The sequence below is a fragment of the Lepus europaeus genome, chromosome 1, assembly GCF_033115175.1.
Source record: "Lepus europaeus isolate LE1 chromosome 1, mLepTim1.pri, whole genome shotgun sequence".
NCBI classification, from domain to species: domain Eukaryota; kingdom Metazoa; phylum Chordata; class Mammalia; order Lagomorpha; family Leporidae; genus Lepus; species Lepus europaeus.
Genome location: NC_084827.1, coordinates 495,480 through 515,850, shown reverse-complemented (window position 1 = coordinate 515,850; position 20,371 = coordinate 495,480). Strand labels below are relative to the sequence as shown.

At 52.9% G+C, this 20,371-nt stretch overlaps 1 protein-coding gene across 1 annotated transcript in view; it reads left to right on the top strand.

Moving 5' to 3' along the window:
• The first annotated feature begins 578 nt into the window (after positions 1 to 578).
• Positions 579 to 20,371, top strand: part of SVOPL (SVOP like) — a 55,013-nt gene continuing 35,220 nt past the window's right edge. The window contains exons 1-8 of the mRNA XM_062190197.1: positions 579 to 660; positions 798 to 889; positions 3,393 to 3,491; positions 6,680 to 6,751; positions 10,332 to 10,456; positions 11,635 to 11,698; positions 15,473 to 15,598; positions 18,587 to 18,715. Coding sequence (XP_062046181.1) covers positions 579 to 660; positions 798 to 889; positions 3,393 to 3,491; positions 6,680 to 6,751; positions 10,332 to 10,456; positions 11,635 to 11,698; positions 15,473 to 15,598; positions 18,587 to 18,715 — 789 coding nt within the window. The remainder of the gene's footprint in view (positions 661 to 797; positions 890 to 3,392; positions 3,492 to 6,679; positions 6,752 to 10,331; positions 10,457 to 11,634; positions 11,699 to 15,472; positions 15,599 to 18,586; positions 18,716 to 20,371) is intronic.

Genomic DNA, 20,371 nt, shown 5'->3' with positions numbered 1-20,371 from the left:
AATAACTTAAGTCCACCTGTTCTGTAGTAGTAGCTGAAATTCAAGAATGATTTTCTTTCGTCACTGTTTGGTGGCTCTAATACCAGGCGATTTCTCCAAGGCAGGCAAATACTTAGCAGTTCTCAGGAGGACGTGTGTGCTCCTTAGCAGCTGCCAGAGGCCGCGAGTGCGGTCCCCCTCAGCACTGCCGAGGGGCGGGTTGTCCCGACTGCCGTGTTCAGCCTCCTTGCTGCCCTCACTGTGCTGATGGCACGGTCCGTGTGTGACAGGGACAGTGACAGCAGCGCCAGGTACTGCGCACTCTCGTGTGTGTCAGGTATGGGCTAGGTGCCCTCAGATCGGTGGCAAGTTTCTGTTGTCCTCATTTTAGAGACGAGGAAACCAAGGTGCATCAGGGTAAATCCCCCAGCCCTAACAAGGAGCAGGGAAGAAGGCAGACCGTGAGCACGCGGGGCCGGGTGAGGCTGGGTGTGGCGGGTGCCTGGCCGGCAGCACGCGCTCAGCAGCCTCACGGGCCGTCCTTCCCCTCTTCCTCGCTCCCATCCGGGACGCTGCGTGGGACACTGGGACCACAGAAGATGGCTGCCAGACAGACTGAGCCTGTCACCGTCATCAGCCTCCGGAAGTTGAGCGTGGCTGCCGCAGAGCCACAGCCCAGAGGTAAGGCGGTCACGGGGGTGTCCAGCTCTCAAGCTGCTGCCGAGGGCCGCTCCCCGCATGGGCTTGTGGCCGTGGCGGGAGTGGCTTCCAGAGGCCAGCAGTAGCCCACACGCCCTCCCTCTGCCTTCCCTCCTCAGAGGCCAAGACGTTCACCGTGGAAGACGCCGTGGAGACCATCGGCTTCGGGCGCTTCCACATTGCCCTGTTCCTGATCATGGGGAGCACCGGGGTGAGTCCTCCACGGAGCCCAGAGCCGGGCTCCTGGCTGCACGGAGCTGTTCAGGCCGGGGCGGGAGCACCGGGGTGAGTCCTCCATGGAGCCCAGAGCCGGGCTCCTGGCTGCACGGAGCTGTTCAGGCCGGGGTGGGGGGGGCACCGGGGTGAGTCCTCCACCGAGCCCAGAGCCGGGCTCCTGGCTGCACGGAGCTGTTCAGGCCGGGGGGGGGGGGGGGCGGCAGCACCGGGGTGAGTCCTCCACGGAGCCCAGAGCCGGGCTCCTGGCTGCACGGAGCTGTTCAGGCCGGGGGGGGGGGGGCGGCAGCACCGGGGTGAGTCCTCCACCGAGCCCAGAGCCGGGCTCCTGGCTGCACGGAGCTGTTCAGGCTGGGGGGGGGGGCGTGGCAGCACCGGGGTGAGTCCTCCACGGAGCCCAGAGCCGGGCTCCTGGCTGCACGGAGCTGTTCAGGCTGGGGGGGGGGGGGGCGTGGCAGCACCGGGGTGAGTCCTCCACGGAGCCCAGAGCCGGGCTCCTGGCTGCACGGAGCTGTTCAGGCCGGGGCGGGGCGCGGCAGCACCGGGGTGAGTCCTCCACGGAGCCCAGAGCCGGGCTCCTGGCTGCACGGAGCTGTTCAGGCTGGGGGGGGGGGGGGGGCGGCAGCATCGGGGTGAGTCCTCCACCGAGCCCAGAGCCGGGCTCCTGGCTGCACGGAGCTGTTCAGGCAGGGGGGTGGGGGCACCGGGGTGAGTCCTCCACGGAGCCCAGAGCCAGGCTCCTGGCTGCACGGAGCTGTTCAGGCCGGGGAGGGGGGGGGGGACTGCAGCACGGGGGTGGGGGGTGGGGTGTCTGTCTCTGCTCTGGGAAGTCGAGGCTTATTTTTGAAAGGGTTTGCACCAAGGCGGAGGGAGGCAGGAGAAAGCGGTGCTGATTTCCATGTAAGAGGATGCACTGTTAGAAGGATCACCTGCAACTGTTGCAACCAGGGTTTCAGATCCCCCGAGAGGCGTGCTCGGGCTTGAACACCTGCCGCCCCTTGGAAATTCAGGTGTTGCCCATAGAGCCTGGCACGAGGAGGGGCCGTGAAGCCATGAGGGCTCCGCCCACGGGCGCAGAGTGAGGACCGAGCGCTCCGCTTGCTCGCGCCTCTGCCTTGGTTCCCAGAGGCGCCCAGAGCCTGCAGGTGGCTCCATCTCGGGCTTCCCAGCTCCTGGTGCTGTGCTGTGGCAGCACAAACACTGACACGTTTCCATACGCTGGCTGTCTTGAGTGAAACGAGAACCTAGGCCCGGGTTTCCATCGCGCGGTTGTGAAACTGTAGACCAGCGCTCCCTCCACTGGCGGCGGGGTGGGGCTGGTAAGCTGCCCTGAGATGCGTAGCGGTAAATCAGAGGAGCGGGGGGGGGGGGGGGGGGGGGGGGTAGGTGAGGCAGCCGGGAGTGAACACTGGCCATCTGACAGGTGTCTCGGGCTCTAAGAAGAGGAGTTGGGGGAGCTGGCGGTGGCACTTAGGTTCTGATGCATCTTCCCAAAGGAGACGGCGGACGTTGTTCGGCCCGTCCTGCCTCTGCTCTCCAGTTCCGCACAGGCAGACGGTGCTCTAACAAGTAGTCAGTACGAATGTCCTATCAGTGTTAGCACTTGGGCGCTGTCCCCAGCGAAGTCTTCATTTTGTCTTAATTGCCTTCCTCCAGGCCCAGAGCCTGAGTAACACTGCACCTGTCTTTCATTATTTGGGGCTGAATTTCTACCGTTTGTTTCTGTTTCCTAGCCTCCACTCTTTCCCGGGAAAGAAATCTTCCCTGTAATGGATTCACACGTAGTTAGAGGATGACACTCAGACTTTACACTGAGAAACAACTTAAGGGGCAGGCGTTTGTCGCAGTTCAGATGGAGCCTGCGACACCTGCGTCCCGTGTTAGGGGCTGGGGTTCCTCCTGACTCCGCCTCTGAGTACCGCTTGCTGACAATGTGCACCTGGGAGGCAGGTGGGCTCAAAGCTGGGTCCCTGCCACCCCTGTGGGCGACCTGGATTGTGTTATGGGCTCCTGGCCCAGCCCTGGCTGTTATAGAGTGGACCAGTGCATGGAAGATCTGTTTCTCTCTCCCTAATACATAAAAGTAAAACAGTATTTGGTAGCACACCCTACACTAAGGCTGCTAAGTACGTTGTCTGCTGATGAACTCTCACTTTGGACAAGGTGCCCACCACTTTCCAGCTTTGATGTGAACGCTGAGCGCCTGCCTCCCCACCTCCCTCTGCCACTCTGCCCACACACCCCTCCTGGTGCTACCCTGTGGTGTGAGTCCAGAGCCACAGGGAGTACGTGCCTTCATCCCCAGGGACCCTCCGTGTTCTCCCCAGGAAAGCTGATGTCCTGTAGTTCTTTGTGCAGCCAGCAGCACTGTGTGGGTGCACGGGAGGGATCTGAGTGAGGGAGAGGCTGAGGGGGCTGCCCTGGGAGGACGTGACTGCAAGCTGGCACTGAGACGTGGAATTATCTCCTCCTCTTTGAAGGTGGCCGAGGCCATGGAAATCATGTTAATAGCTGTTGTGTCTCCTGTCATCCGCTGTGAGTGGCAGCTGGAGAACTGGCAAGTGGCGTTGGTGACTACGGTGAGTGGCTGTTCTCGGGGCCTGACCCCGTTCCCCCCCCCCCACCCCGCCCTACAGGGCCAACAGCCAAAGGGCTCCTCGCCACTTGCTGTGTGGACTGCTACAGCGCACGGGTTTGCAGGCTCAAACCAGCCCTCGGGGCCTTTCTCTTTACCATGAGAGTGTGCAGCCATGAGATACTAGCTCTCAAGCTCCGAGGAAGAGTCCGGATGAGAGAGATGCAAGTTAGAGGGAGCGGGTTGGTCTTGGGTAAGTCAGGTCCCCAAGAGGCTCCTGAGGAGGACCGCTGTGCGTTAACCAGGCAGCAAACCGTGCCGCCGGAAGTGCTGCTCACGCATTGTCCCTCAGACCAGTCCCCTCACCTGCTGCGTGACGTGTGACAGTTGTGTCTGTGATTTGGAGACTGGGAACCTTCAAAGTCATACCCAGTCGCAGCAGCACATCTGCCCTTGCTCGCTCTCTGCCCAATTAAAATTCCTCTATTTTTTTTTAAATTATTTATTTGAAAGGCAGAGTTACAGAGAGGAAGGGAGAGACAGAGAGGTCTTCTGTCTGCTGATTCATTCCCCAGAGGCCAGGGCTGGGCCAGACCAAAGCGTCTCCCACAGGGGTGGCGGGGGCCCAGGTGTGTGGGCCATCTTCTTCTGTTTTCCTGGGTGTATCATCAGGGAGCTGGATCAGAGGTGGAGCAGCTGAGACTCGAACTCGAGCCCACGTGGGTTACTAACGTTGCAGGCGGCAGCTTAACCCACTGAGCCACAACTCTGGCCCCTGGTCTTCTGTTGCATTGGTTCCTTTTCATTTTTCCAGAGCCCTTAGCTCCGATTCCACTTTCTCAAAGACCTGGGTTGAGTATTAATTAATTTAAGGATTGGGGGCTAATAGGAAGTTAGTGCTAAAGAAACAAAACTTCCTGTGCATTATAGATCAGAGACAGGAGTCATTCTTATTCTACAAATAACTCCCTGAGACAAGAGTCAACCTCGGGGGGGGGGGGGGCTAATTTTCTGTCTCCGCGCAACCTTCCACACAGGGTTATAGAATCAGCTTCTGCAAACCTTGGGGTTAACATAAATTATGAGCCAAGGGCTCTGTCCTAGAAATTACCGTACACAAGGCAAAATCGTGGTTGTCATCTGAGAATTTATAATTTTTTTAAATAGTTCCTGGTGAAAGAAATGCATCTGAGTCTTCCTTATGTCAAAAAGACAAAACTAAAATTGAACTTAACCGTCTGATTGACTTTATTTTCAATTCTTGGGAGCTGGCAACACTTCACCGTAACAGTGTTTCCGTAGGCTGAGCAGAAGTTGGTTTTAGGGGGTAAAAAGCTGAAGGAAGCAGAATCCAGAAACAAAAAGCGAATTGGTCATTTCAGAATTAGCGCCCTTGTGAGGTTGGGTGGGGACCGGGAGACAGCTGGCTGTCAACATCAGGTCTCCTTGTACAGGGAGAAAGCAGACGGAGCCTCATCCTCAGGCAGCTAAAACTGGCCTGCTAGAGAAACGTGGCTGTTCTGTTCGCTAACGCTGATTTCCAGGAAGGTCAGAGAGACAGCTGAGTCTCAGCTTGGTGCTGCGGGACTACAGCATCAGTGATCCCATTTCGATTTTAGCCTGGTCTATTGGGGCCTGGTATAGGAGCTTAGTCCAAAAACAGAAAAAATTGACCTTGTGTGATTTTTACTTAACATTAGGAAGAAAAAGGGAGAAAAGGGGAGAAGGCAGACAGAAGCAGGGGTTCAAAGCCTCCCAGTGAAGGAGTGAAGAAGCAGGCTGACGCTGTCCCTGGGGGCTCTCGGGCACCTGCCCTGGACAGGGAACCGAGGAAGCCGGGCGTCAGCTGAAGCCGGTGCTGAGTCTAAATGCTGGGATCCAGCCTGGGCTCCGGGGTCTTACCAGGGGAACAAGCCATTGGGAGAACACGTGCTTGCTTGGAACACGTGAAGGAAGGCTTCTTGTGTCCTCATTTCGTGGGTAGGATAGGCAGAGCATGAATGGGTAGATTTCCTTTTTTTTTCCTTACAATTTCTTTATTAGAAAGGCAGAGTTAGATCTTGCATCTTCTGTTTCATTCCCCAAATGGCCACAACAGCTGGGGCTGCTCCAGGCTGAAACCGGGAGCCTGGAACTCCAGCTGGGTCTCCCACGTGGGTGGCAGGGTCCCAAGCACGTGGGCCATTGTCTGCTGCTTTCTCAGGTGCATTAGCAGTGAGCTGGCTCAGAAATGGAGGAGCTGGGACTTGAACCAGGGCTCGCAAAGGGCACCGGTGTCCCAGGCAGCACCGCAACCCCTGTGCCACAGTTGCTTTTCAATCACAATGGAAGCTGCCGATTGCAGTTCTGAGTAGCCTGGAGTCCAAGCTGCTGCCTTGCATCAGAGGAGGCGGTTACCTGTGCCCTGCACCCTTTCCCACCTGGGATGGTCTTTCCGAGTGTGGGATCGCTCGCCAAGAAGCATACGTGTAGCCTCTGAAGCCCAGGGTATGCTAAGGGCTTGGGGAGCCCTAACCTTGGCCTCCACCCCTCACGTTCCCAGTCTGCTTTAGGTTAAGATGGGAGAGGGCTTGGGCAGCCCTAACCTTGGCCTCCACCCCTCACATTCCCAGTCTGCTTTAGGTTAAGATGGGAGAGGGCTTGGGCAGCCCTAACCTTGGCCTCCACCCCTCACATTCCCAGTCTGCTTTAGGTTAAGATGGGAGAGGGCTTGGGCAGCCCTAACCTTGGCCTCCACCCCTCACGTTCCCAGTCTGCTTTAGGTTAAGATGGGAGAGGGCTTGGGCAGCCCTAACCTTGGCCTCCACCCCTCACATTCCCAGTCTGCTTTAGGTTAAGATGGGAGAGGGCTTGGGCAGCCCTAACCTTGGCCTCCACCCATCACGTTCCCAGTCTGCTTTAGGTTAAGATGGGAGAGGGCTTGGGCAGCCCTAACCTTGGCCTCCACCCCTCACGTTCCCAGTCTGCTTTAGGTTAAGATGGGAGAGGGCTTGGGCAGCCCTAACCTTGGCCTCCACCCCTCACGTTCCCAGTCTGCTTTAGGTTAAGATGGGAGAGGGCTTGGGGAGCCCTAACCTTGGCCTCCACCCCTCACGTTCCCAGTCTGCTTTAGGTTAAGATGGGAGAGGGCTGAAAGCAGCAGTGCACATCTGGAACCCTGCCTACAGACTCACTTCTCCTCACTCTCACCAGATGGTGTTTTTTGGCTACATGGTCTTCAGCATCCTCTTCGGTCTGCTGGCTGACAGATACGGCCGCTGGAAGGTAAGTCGGGCCTTGTGATCTGGAGTTTTCTTTGGGGCATTCTGTCGCGGCAGTCACCTCTTGCTCTTCAGTGGACGTTTCCCTGTCGACGTCCACGCTGGAAAACGGGAGACTTCTCCCCTGACAGCACAGTCCTGGATCCCAGCCTTGTCTGCTTGGTTGCTTAGCTTTGCCCAAGGTACTGTCCCCACATCTGGTACTGGGCAGTCTAGGTGTGGGCAAGGTTGAAACGTTAGAGATTGGGTGGACCAAAGGCCATAGCACAGGGGGCCTGGGGCTTGAGGATGGGGCTGCTGGGTGAGGGCAGGGGGCAGATGGGGGCAGGATCCAGGGTCTGTACAGTACCGTTGTTACAAAACTCAGTCTACTGGGGTGGAGAAGCAAGGGTGTGGGGATTTGGGGGTGTAAACATAAGCAGATAAGCCTTAGTTAACTCTGTCTGAGCTTCGAAACTAAGCCACTTGGTCAGAGTCACAAATCTCTTAAGATTAAGCTGCAAAACATCCGGGTCTTCTGATTACAGATCCGGGCATCTCTGTCCTCTGATTTCTGGTGGAGAACACGGGGTGGGCGTTTGATGTGGGAAGCTGCCACTTGGACCCGTGTCAGACACCCGGGTTCGAGTCCCAGCTCTGCTCCTGCTTCCGGCTTCGTGCCAATGCACACCTTGGGAGGCGGCAGTGACGGCTCATTACTTGGGCCCTGGCACTCTGGTGGGAGACCCGGGCTGAGCTGTGACTCAGTTTTGGCCTGGCTCAGCCCCAGCTGTGGTGGGTATTTGGGGGATGAACCAACAAATGGGAGATCTTTGTCCTTGTCACTGTGTGTGTGTGTCTTTCAAATTAAAATGTAAATTTTTCTAAGGAAATGCCAAAAGAAAACATTAATAAAATTGGCTGTATATCTTAAAGAATATAAAATATCATATGGGGTGGGCATTTAGTAGTTAAGACGCTGCTGTGTCCCACGTCAGAGTGCCTGATTCGATGCCTGGCTCCAGCGCCTCGCTCCTACTTCCTGCTAATGTGAACCCTGGGGGAAGTGGTGATGGCACAGATACTTGGGTTCCTGCCACTCACATGAGAAACCTCGATTGTCCCAGCTTCTGACTTCAGCCCTGGGCCGGCCCCAGCCACTGCAGACGTTTGGGGAGTGAACCAGAGGACAGGAGCTCTGTCTACCTGCTTCCCCTGCCTCTCAAAATAACTGTCAGACTCTGGGAGACCAATATGAAAGCACAGGTGTCTCAAAAACACAAAAGGTACCTGGTGGAAAAACGTGAACGTCTGAGGAACTTAAACATTGTCACAGAAGCTTTCAAAAGCAAAATTAGAGCAAGGCACAATTTTTCCTCAAATCTGCAAGGAACTTTTCTTAAAGAAGTCCACATGCTGAAACATTTTATACCTGTTAAGAGGGGGGGGGTCTTTAAGAAGTTCACAGGAAATGCATATCATGAAAAAGTATGCATGAGTTTCAAAATGTTATTGAGGGGCTGGCACCATGGCGCACTAGGTTAATTCTCCGCCTGCCACGCCGGCATCCCTTATGGGTGCTGGGTTCTAGTCCTGGTTGCTCCTCTTCCAGTCCAGCTCTCTGCTGTGGCCCGGGAGGGCAGTGAAGGATGGCCCAAGTGCTTGGGCCCCTGCACCTGCATGGGAAACCAGGAAGAAACTCCTGGCTCCTGGCTTCGGATCAGCGCAATTCCAGCCGTTGCAGCCATTTGGGGAGTGAACCAACAGAAGGAAGACCTTTCTCTCTGTCTCTCTCTCTCTCTCGCTGTCTCTGAAACTCTACCTGTCAAATAAATTTTTAAAAAAATGTTATTGACCAAAGTAAACTTTTAATTCCATTTTCTGTGAACGTTAAAAAAAAAAAAAAAGATTGCCACTTTACCTTTCAAATGGAAGGCCTTCCATCCACTGGTTCACTCCCCAAACGCACCCAACAGCCAGGGCTAGACCAAGAATTGAGGTCTGAGTCTCCCACGAGGGAGACAGGGACCCGAGTACCTGAGCTGTCGTGTGCTGCCTGCGGGGTGAGCATTAGCGTTGGAAGGTGAGTAGGGGCGGAGTTCTGCGATGAGGACCACACACTCCCATATGGGGCGAGGGCACCCGAGCGCCACCCTGACTGCTGTACCAAATGCCCGGCCCTCTGAGAGGCTCTTCACCGAGGCTTTTTCCTGATGATGGGCGCTCCAGCTGTCGATGAACTTGCTGGCTCCAGGGAGCCGTCCCAGCTAGCAACTCTGCGGAGTTGAGGGAAACCTGTGTTTCTTCCGAAACAGTATAATTTCTCTGATTGTCAACTTGGCAGTATGAAAAAGACCCTTGGAAATATCTCTTCTCCTGATCTGATCGTTTGCTTTCCAGAAGTCTAGTTTATTGGAGAAGGCACAAACATTTATGGGCAGATATAATCAACAGCTTATTTTTTTTTTTAAAGATTTATTTATTTGAAAGGCAGAGTTACAGAGAAGCAGAGGCAGAGATATCTTCCATCCTCTGGTTCACTCCCAAGATGGCCCCAACAGCCAGAACTGAGCCAATCCGAAGTCAGGAGCTTCTTCCAGGTCTCCCACATGGGTGCGGGGGCCCAGGAACCTGGGCCATCTCCACTGCTTAACCCAGGCCATAGCAGAGAGCTGGATCGGAAGTGCAGCATCCGGGACTCGAACTGGCGCCCATATGGGATGCCGGCACTGCAGGCAGTGGCTTTACCTGTCACACCACAGTGCTGGCCCCTGGTAGTTTTGAAGAGACGTCTAAACTTGGAAGTCTCGGCCTACATGGAATAGCATGGCTGTATTGTTTCAATGTGAGAGACCAGTGAGCTTGCTCCAGGTTAGCTCCTCAGGGAGGCAAACATCTGGACGGAGATGAGGAATCGGGCTGGTGTTGTGGCGTGGTGGAGTTGAGCCATGGCTTGCCACGCTGGCGTCCCATATTGGAGCGCTGGTGCAAGTCTACATCTTCACCTTTTTTTAAAGATTTATTTGAAAGGGAGAGTGACAGAGATCTTACATTGATTGGTTCATTTCCCAAAAGGCTACCGTGGCTGGACAGGGCCAGGTCAAAACCAGGAGCCTGGAGCTCCATCTAGGTTTCCATCATGGGTGCAGGGAAGCACCCACACGTACCTGGGCTGTCCTGTACTACTTCCCTATGCACATGAGCAGGGAGCTGGGTCCGAAGTAGAGTAGCCAGGCCTTGAACCAGCACTCGTCTGGGGGTGGTGGCGTTGCAGGTAGTGGATTAACCCCCTGTACCACAACCCAAGCCGCTGCCCTACTTCTGATCCAGCTCCCTGGGAAGCAGCAGGTGATGGTTCAAGTTCTTGGGCCCCATGGGTGCATGTGGACGACCGGGATGAAGTTCCAGATTCCTGGCTTCAGCCTGTTCCAGCCCCAGGTGTGCAACCGTTTGGAAAGTGAACCAGGGGTTGGAAGATCTGTCACTCTGCCTTTCAAGTAAATAATGTTTAAAAATTAAAGCTTAACTTACCTTCAGAAACTAGATGGTCTGTGTCTTTCCCGCTGAGGGAGGTTCAGCTAACGTGTGCTCATTTCTTGCGTCAGATTCTGTTCATCTCGTTCCTGTGGGGGGCCTACTTCTCCTTGCTGACCTCTTTCTCTCCCTCCTACGTCTGGTTTGTCTTCCTGCGGACCATGGTGGGCTGTGGCGTGTCGGGCCATGCGCAAGGGTAAGCGCTTCCCTGGGGACCCCGCAGGCACTCAGGCTCTGGGTCCAGTGGACCGATGGTATCAATGGGTCGCAAATCCACGCACTTGGTGCTCCGTGCTTCTGAGCGTTTTGTGTGTGCCTGGTGGCCGCTTATACTAGGAGCAGTTTGCTCACCAGAGTGATGCTTAACTAATAGGATGCTAGACTGAGCATGTGTTAGCTTTTTTATTCTTGAAGCTAATCATTTTTCAAATGAGCCCCTTAGGTTAGACTAAATATTAACCAGAGTACCGTGGTGGGTAACAAAAACGTCAATCCGAACATGGCATCATGAGAATCAGTTGGAGTTCACTTGGCGTAAGCACCTGTGCCATCTAGGAATACCCGTTTAAGATGTCCTTGCCCCGTGACCTGACACGGTGCCCACAGGATGATGGGCTGAGACAGCGAGCTTTGGGGTCTGGCTGTGCCAGGGTGGAAGTGGTTATGCTAAACGGCCCCCAGGGCTTCCCTGAGATGAACACTCAGAGGGCCTCGAGCTCTTATTTCCTGGGTGCCGTGGAGCAGGTTATCCTATGTCGAAGCACCTCATTATTGCCTGAGCGTGTTAGGGAAGGCATGGTTCTTCCCGGGGGCACGTGTTAAGCTTCACTCTGAGCTTGGGGCCCTAAAGGAATAGTAGCTAAGTAGAATTTTTAAGCAGCCCTCAGGGAGCACCTAGAAAGATGCCAAAAGCCCCCAGACCCGGCTAATGACAGCCAAAGAGAAGACAAGTGGACAGGTGATGGGATAGGACGGCACTGTTGTTCGAGCACAAGATGAACACGTTGACTGTCCTCATTGACTGGGAACACGATTTCTTTTCTCTCGGGTGTATTGCAATTTCCCTCGTATGTTTCAAGAAAGGAAACCAGGCGTGGGAAAACATTCTGCCAGCGCTTCTCTTGGCAAAAGAAAGAAAGCCAATATCTCTTGAGTGGTAGAAGGTTTAAATTAGCAATGTGAGTAAAAATGTAAACAGAGGAGCAGTTGTGAGTTTCTCTCTTGCTCTTATGTGGATGTAGCTGGAACAGTTCTACTGATGTGCAAGCTTTGTTTTTGAATTTCTCATGCCTGTGACCAGATAAATAATAGCTTTTTTTTTTAAAGTTATTTGGTTTTATTAAAAAAATGTATTTTTTCTCCCTTTCTGTTCAGGCTAATCATAAAGACCGAGTTTTTGCCCACAAAATATCGAGGTTTTATGCTGCCTTTGTCTCAGGTAAGGACAACGGGGCTTCTCCAAGGCCTCTGCCTCTGCAGGAGGCGGTGAATGTGGTTCTTCTTTGGTTAGCATGCTGCCTGCTGGCGGCAGCAGAGTTCTGGCTTGGTAAAGCTGGTTACCACGCTGCCTGCTGGCGGCAGAGCTCGGGGAGGTGGGACAGGTGCGGCTTCCAGGTTTTCTAACACTAGGACTCCGTCAGCCAACAGCAGTCACACTTCCTCCACACCAGGAGAGGTTCCAGTGGCTGCTTCCACTGGGATGACAGCGGCCCCCGGGAGTGTCTGGGCTGAATGAGGGAAGCGGCTCGCACTCTCAGAATGTCCCGCTGCCCTTCCAAGGATATTGGGGTGTATTGTCCGTCAGTGGCCCTGTCTGAGGGAGCACACTGTAACTGCCTCCTCTTGGCTGAGCCCGTCATCCAGGTGAGGTTGTTGGGGTGCTCCCAGACCTTCCCGGAGCCCTCCCAGGCGCCGAGAGGGGTCTTACGTCGGCAGGTCCGTCCACCCAGGTGTGTCTTGTGGCTGTTGACGCTGTCTTTACCTGAAAGCTCGAACCTTTTAGAGGGTCCAGGGAGAGTGTGCCCCTTCCCCATGGAGCCTTATGCATTTGGCAAGGAATAAAGCAGTAGGAGAATACTTCTAAATTTGTTGTTTCAATATAGAATTTAAGCAACAACCACAAAAAAATGAGAAGTCTCTAATACACTCTGAATGTTGACTCTTCACATTTCTCCCAGCTGTCTTATTCTGACCTTGAAGACGAGTGCACATATTTAGTGCTTCATCTTTGGGCTTTGCACTTGGCATTATTTGATGAACATCGTCCTGTTGAAGCCATCTGTGGGCGTTCTCTCTGCCGCCTGGCCCTGCACCTGGGCGTGCTTTCGGCTTCCGTCTTCTCTCCCTTGCTTGTCTTACTTTCCAGGTGTCCTTGGGTCATCTAATCTACTCCAGCATTTAGTTACCTACATACCTATGACCCCAAACTCCTCATGACAAAGAGCACCTTTTTGGCTTCAGAACCACGTGTCCAGTTACCTGATAGTCAAGTGCACCGAGCTCAGAACTGAGCTTCCCGTCTTTGCCAGAAACCTCTTGTTTCCTGTCCCCACCATCAGGGAATGGCAAACGCTGTCCCCCCAGTCATCAGAACCATCTGGGCCCCTCCCTTTCCCCGTCCCAATCAATCACGAAGCCCTGTCAGTTCATCTATCGAGGGCCCCTTGATTGAAGGTCACAGTTCCCTCCAAATCGTACCAAACCCAGGAAGGGTATGTGTGTGGGTGTGTTTGTGTCCATTTCATTGCTACAAGCCTGTTGAGTGCCCCGTCACCTGTTACCTCTCTACTGAGAAGGCCTTGTGTCACACACTATCAGTTTTCTGTCTTTATAGTCATACTCACTGAAATAATCTCCCTTTTTTGGTAATAGATTCTTTAGTGATGAAATAGTCTTCTGTTAGGGCTGTTGCTGGGGCACACCTGTGCCACTAGCATCCAGTACGAGCGCTGGTTCGAGTCCTGGCTGCTCCCCTTCTGATCCAGCTCCCTGCTAATGCACCTGGGAAAGCAGCAGAAGATGGTCCAAGTGCTTGGGCCCCTGCACCCATGTGGGAGTCTTGGAGTTCCAGGCCCCTGGCTTGGGCCTGGCCCAGCCCTGGCTGTTGCAGCCCTTGGGGAGTGAGCCAGGGGGTAGAAGATCTGTCTCTCCCTCCCGTTGTATAATTCTGCCTTTCAAATGAATAAATCTTTTTTAAAAAAAAGGGGGAGAAGAAAGAAATAGTCACCCCTTAATTAATCCTCTCCTACCAAAGCGTTTTTTCATGTGTACCTTCTCCATCACTGAGGTAGAACGGAGTTCCTGTCTATTCTCCATCACCAGGTGGGAAAATCATGTCCAAGCTAATGCTTGGAGCTGTGCAATTTCCTAGCCAGTGGACCTGGCCATAGTGGACTACCTGTTACTTGTTGACGAAGTATAAAAACCAAAGTGTGGAGCAATGTTCATAATGTATCATTTGCATAAGAGGAAAATGGATTGGCATTGTGGAACAGAGGGCTAAGCCACCACCTGCAATGCTGACATCCCATATCAGAGCACCTGTTCAAGTCCTGGCTGCTCCACTTCCAACCCAGCTCCCTCCCAACACACCTGGGAAAACAGTGAAACTGGCCCAAAGATTTGGGCCCCTCCCTCCCACATGGGAGACCAGGATAGAGTTCCAGGCTCCTGGTTTCAGCCTGGCCCAAACCCAGCCATTGTAACCATTTGAGAGTGGATGGAAGATCTCGTTCTCTGTCTCTGTCTTTCCCTTTCTGTCACTTTGTCCTTCAAATAAAATCAGTCTTAGAACAAAATACATTATTATCAGCTTGTATATCTTTAGGATAGCTTTGGAAGGTATTAGTGGTCTTTAATAAGCGCATGGAGGGGCTGGCGTTGTGGCATGGCAGGTAAAGCCTCTGTATATGATGCGGATTTCCCACGTGGGTGTCAGTTCAAGTCCTGGCTGCTCCACTTCTGATCCAGCTCCCTGCTAATGTGTCTGAGAAAGCACTGGAGGATGCCCCCAAGACTTGGGCCCTGTACCCCGTGGGAGATGGGAAGAAGCCTGGCTTTGGTGTAGCCCGGCACTGTTGTGGTCACATGGGAGGGAACCAGCTGCTGAGAGCACTTTCCCCTCATCCCTCTCCCTCCAGGTCTGATTTCAGGGTAAATCTTTGAAAGAAAAATGCATGAAAAATGTATATTACAAAAAACATGGATTTCAAGGTTTTGGTACCAAAATAAGCTTATCTTTAAAATTTTTTAGAATTTGAAAGAGGGACATAGGCACACGTGTGTGTACATACACACAGAGGCAGAGAGCTTCCCTTTGCCGATTCACTCTCCAAATGCATACGGTAGCTAGAGCTGGCCTCCCACTTCAGTGGCAGGGACTGACGTTCTTAAGCGGCCTCCCGGGACGCACACTAGCAGGAAGCTGGAATGGGAAGCAGAGCTGGGACTGGAGCTCAGACACTCCAATGTGGTATGTGGGCATCCTCAGTCGTGTCTTATCCACTACACCAAGTGTCCGTCTCTAAACCCTTAAATCTGTTTTACGTGAAGGTTTTGAAGTGCTCTTGTATGGCAAAAACAGGCCATACTGGTTCCTTTTTAAAAAACAGATTTATTTGAAAGCCAGAGTTAGGGAGAGACAGATCTTCCATCCACTGCTTCACTCCCCAAATAACTGTAATGGCCAGAGCTGGGCCAGGCTAAAGCCCAGCGCTTCATGTGGGTCTCCCATGTCGGTGTAAGGGCCCGAGCACTTGGGCCAACCTTACGCTGCTTTCCAACGTGCGTTAATATGGAGCTAGATTGAAAGTGGAGCAGCCGGGACTTGAATCCGTGCCCATCTGGGATGCCAGTGTTGCAGGCAATGGCTTAACCTGCTAGGCCCTAGCACCAGCCCCGGTAATGGTTCCTTCTGAGATGGCAGAGAATGGAAGTACTTTCACCGTGGCCTCTGTGCCTCCCATGGGACGTTCCCGTGGTTGTGCTGAGTATTCAAGAATATCTCGGGTATTTTGGACTCCAGGAGACCACGGACTCTGTACCTGGCAGAGGCGCCGACACTGAGCCTTGGGGAGGTGCAGTAGCTCAAGGTGGCACTGGGAGGAGAACTTGTTCCTTGGAGACGTCCCCATGTCACCCTTTAACGGCAGCAGAATGCTGCGCGGGGCGGCCCTGTGCGAGGCAGGCTCTCAGCGTCCGTGTCTATCCCCAGGTCTTCTGGCTCGCTGGCTCCCTGCTCATCATCGGCCTGGCCTCGGTGCTCATCCCCATGCTCGGGTGGCGCTGGCTCATCCGTGTCGCCTCCATCCCTGGCATCGTCCTCATCATGGCCTTCAAGGTGAGGAAGCTCTTGGGGCTCCGTCTTCCCCCCCTCCAGCTGGTGGCCCCTGGGCCCCGGTTGTATAAGGGAGCGTCAGAAACGTCATGGAATTAGAAGGTGCGCTTATTCTGGAGTCAAAGCCTTGCTTTGAAACCCACGTGCAGTATTTTTTCCATAATACGCATTTCCGTGAACTTTGTGATGACCCCTCGTATCGTTTTTGTGCCCTGTCTGCTTTCCTGGGAGTTGATGTGACAGCTCAGCCCCGTGGGCGGAGCCCTCCCGCCTGCAGGGTGCCAGGTCCCTGCAGACCTGCTGGCTTGTCCTCCTGTGCACTCAGTGAGTTGCCCGACTGCTGGGTATCACCCTTAGCTTCTAGAAGAATTCCGCTCGTTGTTCCAAGACAGGAGTGGCGCTCAGTGGGACTGGGCTCTGCTTGCTTTGTTGTCACCTGCTCCCTGGAATGGAAGAATTGCAGAATTCGGAGAGTCCTTCGTGTCTGCCCGCAGGCACTCCCTGCGGCAGCAGGTCTGTTCCGGAACTCCCTGGGGTTCAGGTGTGGGACCGCTTCCTAGGTTCCGTGGTACGTCCTTCTGCAGGCAGCCCTGGCTGTTAGCAAGTCGTTTTGGTGTTGAGTGGGATTTCCTGTTGATAAGTGCACCTGTGGGCTTCACTCCTCCTCTCTGGAAAACCAGAGATCCAGGCTCTCGCTTTAAATGTTGAGGAGTTGGTGACTCACCAAGACTTGTCTAAATGAAGCGGCAGCATTACCTGCAGCCTTGCCCGTGACAACCGGTCCAGAGCCCAGCAAGCTGCATCAGGCGCTTAATTTTCATCCTTTGGTTTTAGCCCAGTGTCCCTTCTCCCTTGGTTTCCCTCTAAGGAGCAGTGTGAGTTCTGAGTGCACCCCAGGACAAGTCGCCCACTGAGTAGTACCTGTCTCACAGGCTGGGGCCAGGAGTAAGAGAATGTGTAATGTGTTCTGGATGCAGCGCCTGGAACGTGGTGCTCGCTGTGTTAGCTGGTGGGCAGTGCTAGCACCGTCTTGTCGTTTGTTTGACACGTCACATTGAGTATGAACCAGACTCAGTACCAGGTTCTGATGCCAGGACAGTTTTTGCCTTCCAGGTGTTGTTAGCCCATTAACGTGACACAGATGGAAGTGCAGAAGGTGACAGTGCTGGGGCCAGTGTTGTGCTGCAGCCCGAGCCTGCATCCCAAGTCAGGATTCTGGGACTGAGTCCTGCTTTCACCTCCCACCCTGCTTCCCGCCGACGGGCAACCTGAGCTCAAGCACTTGGGTCCCTGCCACGCCCATGGGAGACCTGGGGGGGGGGGGGGCGCCTAGACCTTGGGGAGTGAAGCAGCAATGAAAAATGCCCCCTCCTCTCTCGTTCTACCTTTCAAGTAAAAAACACTTGAAAATAAAACCAACAAAGCAAAGTTCCACCTGGACTAGGATGAGTGCTGTGGCAACCAAAGCTCTGGGTGTGGAGAGGTGAGAGTGATTGACTTCACTATTGGATCTGGGCCTTGTGGGTTGTAACAGACAGCCTTTGCGTGGCCCGAGAGGGTGGAAGGACATTTTCTGGGCCAGCTGTGAAGGTGGGAAAATGCAGAAGGCGGGCCACCCAGAATAGCGGAGTGAGGGGTGCTGCTGAGAGACAGGGTGGAAGGGCAGGCTTTGGAGTCCAGAAGTGCTCGAGGTGTTTAAGGAGGGACCGTGGAGGGGTGGATGGAGGGAGTGGCTTAAGAAGGGGACTTCTCACTGTACTAAGAACGTGGCACGAACCTGTGCAGAGGGGAAAAGGCTGGGAGAGCAGTGAGAAGTGTCTGGATCAGCCTGTGGGGACATGAACTGCCCACTGGCCATGGGAGAACCAAGGAAGAGTCAATGGCCGTGATCGGATCAGTCCAAACTGATTCTCAAGCTTCCGGGGCTGACCAAGGTGATGTTCAGGTATTTTGAACAACCTGTGGTGGAGGCCCTGACAACAGGACCAGTTCCTCCAACCTGGGGTGCTGGAGCCCCTGCTATTGACACCCTTGATGGGTTGCCTGGTGGGGAGGCCCCAGTGTCCCAGACGGGGCGCTGGGGTAGCTGAGCACTGGGCAAGCAGCTGTGTAGTATCTGGGTGTGAGAAGCTCATTGCGTTAAGGTTGACCCTACAGGTACAAGATCAATGTCAGCCCACTGCCGTCCCTGAGGGACTGTGGTGAGGAAATTGTGACCTTTTTGGTTCCAAAGTAACAACTTTTTGTTAAAGTTTCCTTTTGAGAGAGGACACACATGTAAACAAGCGTCCATGCACTGGTTCACTCCCGAAAATGCCTGCTGAAGCCAGGAGCCCGAAACTCAACCCAGGTCCCCTGTGTTGGTGTCAACTACTCGACCACTTGAGCCATTACCTGCCACTTGCCAGGATGCTTTAGCAGGACGCCGGATGGGGAGTGGAGCAGCCAGGACACAAGCCAGCCCTTCTGAAACGGGACATGGATGTCTCCAGTGCCAGCGTGACCTACTGCGCGTGACTGCTGCACCGATACTAACTGTGAATTCAGGGGCCAGCACTGTGGCACAGCTGGTGAAGGCACCTGCATATGGATGCTGGTTCGAGTCCTGGCTGCTCCACTTCCAATCCCACTTCCTGCTAATGTGCCTGGGAAAGTAATGGAGGACTTGGGCCCCTGCAGCCACGTGGAAGACCCAGAGGAAGCTCCTGGCTTTGGATCGGCTCAGCTCTGGCCACTGCAGCCATTTGGGGAGTGAACCAGCAGATGGAAGACCTCTCCGTCTCTGTCTCCCCTTTCTCTGTAACTCTCTCAAATAAATAGAATAAATCTTTTTAAAAAGTTCAACTTTGGATTCAGTCTGCTATCTCATATGCCTTTGAGCCAGCTACATTTATTTGGGGAAAGAAGGACCTGCAGTATATGGACAACACCAACCACACCCCTGGGGGCACAGCAGTCGCAAACCTGACATTCGTTGTGATCTGTGTCCAGTTTATTCCTGAGTCTGCGCGCTTCAACGTCTCCACTGGGAACACCCAAGCTGCCCTGGCCACGCTGGAGCGCATCGCCCGCATGAACCGCTCGGTCATGCCCGAGGGGAAGCTGGTGGAGCCCGTCCTGGTGAGTTCACACTCCTGAGGTCTCTGGCCACCAGGGAGCGCAGGGGAGTCCCCGAGTTGTGGGGGAGGAGAGGGAGGAGACTTGAGTTCTGTAGCCCTGCCCCCGGAGCCAGGGCCCACTCTGTTCGGAGCTGTGTGACCCTGGTTCGATTCCCATCGATCACATGGGAACAGCAACACCCACCTTGCAGAGCTAACCACGTGATGTGGTGGCATTGTTCATCATGCAAGGGTGTTTTTTTTATCATGCTTTATCTGCATCTATTGAGATAATCATATGGTTTTCTTCTTCAGTTTGTTAATGTGATGTATCACATAGATTGACTTGCAAATGTTGAAACATCCCTGAATATCAGGGATAAATCCCACTTGGTCCTGGTGAATGATCGTTCTGATGTGTTGTTGGATTCGATTGGCTAGTGTTTTGTTGAGGATTTCTGTGTCTATGTTCATCGGGGAACTTGGTCTGTAGTTCTCTTTCTCTATTGTATCTTTTTCAGGCTTAGGAATTAAGGTGATGCTGGCTCTATAGAAAGAATTTGGGAGGATTCCTTCCCTTTCAGTTTTGAATAACTTGAGAAGAAGTGGAGTTAGTCCTTCTTTAAATGTCTGGTAGAATTTCACAGTGAATCTATCCAGTCCTTGGCTTTTCTTTGTTGGGAGGGCCTTTATTACTGATTCAATGTCTGTCTTGGTTATGGGTCTGTTTAGGTTTTCTGTGTCTTCATGGCTCAATTCAGGTAGGTTGTATGTGTCCAGGAATCTGTCCATTTCTTCTAAGTTTCCCCATTTGTTGACATACAGCTCTTTGTAATAGTTTCTGATGATTCTTTTTATTTCTATGGTGTCTATTGTTACATTTCCTATTTTATCTCAAATTTTATTAATTTGGGTCTTTTTTTGTTTAGTTGGGCCAATGGTGTGTCAAATTTATTTATTTTTTCAAAAAACTACTCTTCATTTTGCTGATCTTTCATATCTTTTATTGTTTCAATTTTTTATTCTCTAATATTTCTTTTACCAGTTTTGGTTTTGGTTTGTTTTTCTATGTCCTTGAGTTGAGTTGATACCTCATTTATTTGGTGCCTTTCCAATTTCTTGATGTAGGCACCTATTGCTATAAACTTTCCTCTTAACACTACTTTTGCTGTATCCCATAAGTTTTGATTTGTCGTGTTGTCATCTTCACTTGTTTCCAGAAAGTTTTTTATCTCTCTCTTGATTTCTTCTATGACCCACTGTTCATTCAGGAGCATGTTGTTCAGTCTCCATGTGTTTGTATGTTCTCTAGAGATTCCTGAGTTGCTGATTTCCAACTTCATTTCATTGTGGTCTGAGAAGATGCATGATATGATTTTGAATTTTTTGAATTTGCTAAGACTTTCTTTATGACCTAGCATGTGGTCAGTCCTAGAGAATATTCCATGCACTTGTGAGATGAATGTGTATTTTGTGGCTGTAGGATAAAAAGTTCTGTAGATAGCGTTAGGTCCATTTGGTCTATAGTGTTGATTAACTCTGCTGTTTCCTGGCTGATTTTCTGTCTGGTTAATCTGTCCATTGCTGAAAGTGGATTATTGAAGTCCCCCAATACTATTGTATTTGAGTCTGTGTCTTCCTTTAAATCCATTAAAGTTTCTTTTAAATAGCCATATGC